Source organism: Agrilus planipennis, unplaced genomic scaffold, assembly GCF_000699045.2.
Source record: "Agrilus planipennis isolate EAB-ADULT unplaced genomic scaffold, Apla_2.0 scaffold165, whole genome shotgun sequence".
Taxonomy (NCBI): domain Eukaryota; kingdom Metazoa; phylum Arthropoda; class Insecta; order Coleoptera; family Buprestidae; genus Agrilus; species Agrilus planipennis.
The window spans coordinates 594112-596396 of record NW_020439087.1 but is presented as its reverse complement, the minus strand read 5'-3'; the positions used below and the strand labels follow the sequence as shown (position 1 = coordinate 596396).

At 29.8% G+C, this 2285-nt stretch overlaps 1 protein-coding gene across 1 annotated transcript in view; it reads right to left on the bottom strand.

Moving 5' to 3' along the window:
• Window positions 1-1887, bottom strand: part of LOC108738087 (serine--pyruvate aminotransferase, mitochondrial-like) — a 7025-nt gene extending 5138 nt beyond the window's left edge. Inside the window, exons 1-2 of the mRNA XM_025977407.1 lie at window positions 1649-1887; window positions 767-959 (exon numbers count right to left, since the gene is read on the bottom strand). Coding sequence (XP_025833192.1) covers window positions 767-959; window positions 1649-1798 — 343 coding nt within the window. The 5' untranslated portion in view covers window positions 1799-1887. The remainder of the gene's footprint in view (window positions 1-766; window positions 960-1648) is intronic.
• Between the last annotated feature and the right edge of the window lie 398 nt (window positions 1888-2285).

The window sequence follows — 2285 nt, the reverse complement described above, 5'->3', positions numbered from 1 at the left end:
AACCTAAAATTTTGAAAAAAATACAGAAAATAGTTCTTTACTTATAGATTACAGAAAAATTATCTTATAAAAAGTCTATTGTCTGAACATAACGTGGTAAATCTTTCAACAAAAAATATAGTGTGCGTACAAATTTCAATTTGCAGTTTGAATGTAGAGGAGAACATGTTTTTTTAACCACAATGTTAAATTGGTTCTTGGGTTAGGGTTCCGTACGTCTGAATGAAAAACGGAACCCTTATACGATCTGTGTCTGTCTGTCTGTTTTTTCGGGTATAGTTTTTTCTCTCACTAAACAGTTGGTAGGATGTTACTGAGGTGGGGTAAATAAGAGAGGAATTGAAATAACGGTAATAATATAAGACTAAGGCATGAATTGAGTTAAGTATATAAGAGAGATAAAAAGGGAAAAGCTTGAGATGCACTAGGCTGTGCCGGTAATAGAAGAAAATTTATACATAGTTTTGTAGAGGCCCTTATGTTTTCCAACCTTAAATATTATGGTTTTAAAAATCACCATAATTATAGTGAATACGGTTAGCAATTTCTTTTTGGTCCATATTCATTAAGAGTTGCAAAACAACCTTAATATTTCTATTATGTTGCAATTCTTTTCTACAATTTCCTTTTTGATAATAACGAAGATAGTGATAGTTTCGAATGCGTTTGGTCGGTTTAATTTTTAATTTATTATAAAGGGTAAGTAAATGCAAAAACATACTAAACGAAATTCTAAATACATAATATTTAAAATCTCAATACCGACCATAGTTTTCAGCCATTCGAATTGCTCGCATGCCCCATAAACCGTTAACTGCCACTAAAACTTTATCTCCGGGTTCTACGAGATTGCACAAAACTGCTTCCATACCCCCATGACCTGCTGCACTAATTGCTAGAGTTAGTTCATTTTTAGTTTGAAAAATGTACTTGATGCCCTCTTTTATTTCGTCCATTATCTGGAATATGATTAAATAAAAACGAGTACATGATACGAAAATTAAATGGAAACACCCAAAAGCTCTATTAACTACTACTGAATTTTTTTTTATTGCAAAGGTACACTTTATTTTGTTAGATTTAATTTATTTAAAGTGAACCAAATGCCTAATCAAATTCAATGTTTCTGTGATGCATTTTTTAAGAAAAATGATGTATGTTCTATGTACGTTAACATTATTGTTAACTAAGGTCAGCATAATACAACTAGGTTTACATATCTTATTTTCCAAAATTGTTGCAAGGTGTGTACAGACGTTTTAATAGTATAGTTTGCAAAAGTAGCGTATCTTTCAACACCTGGTCAACTTTTGTTCTAAATTAAAGATAACCGAGAAAAAATGTATTCAATTATACCAAATTTTTTTGCTCGGTTTATGTCTACTTCGTGTTATTATTTTTAATGAAAACATAGTACTTTATTATTAATTTAGATTAATTTTCATTTGTTAATGTCAATTTTGACATATTTGGAGACATCTCAATATTTTTAAAAGAAAGAAATTATTTGAGGATTACTAAGAGTCAGTTGTGCCACAAATTGTGAAGCTTTTCTTTAGTTTAATTTTTTATGTGGAATTAACATACTTAATAATCCTCTTTAATACCTAATAAAGAATTAGTTAAAAATTAAATATATACAAGATACCTGAAAGGTTTCCGTATGCATGTGTCCCAGAATTGGTAAACTAAGAGCATGAAGAACTCTTGGAGAACAATTAGAAGGCCCTGGTCCCATGAGTAATTTATTGGGAAATTTAAGGGGTTTGTTTAAACATGGCGGAGGGGTGATTTCCATTTCTTTTACACAAACAGTCGACTTATTATTTATAAAGCAAAAGACAAACGGTTGCACGAACACTACTACTCTTATTACAGACAGTTAATCACAGTTTCAGGGTTTTATAGATATAGATGTATTTACATACATACATATAAGTAATCTTTATTTAAACAACTTAACATTTTATGTTATTTATCAATAAACAGTAATAAACAGATTTATCAATAATTTAAAATAAATTACACCATTTCGGATCAGGCTGGTACTGCAGCAGACGTGACGTTGTTTGCCTTAACGATATCAATTTAAATAATTCTGTGTAAAAATAGATCCTCCTTCAGGGATAAGTGTGTAAAATTAGTAGATCTTATTTCGAATTGTATTATCCAAAAGTTAGCTGATATCTTTATTTACTGTAGTTAATACTCTACGCATACTTACGTATTAGCTCAAAATTGTGCTCATAACCAGAGATGTGCAAAATGTTTTTTTAAAAGTATTT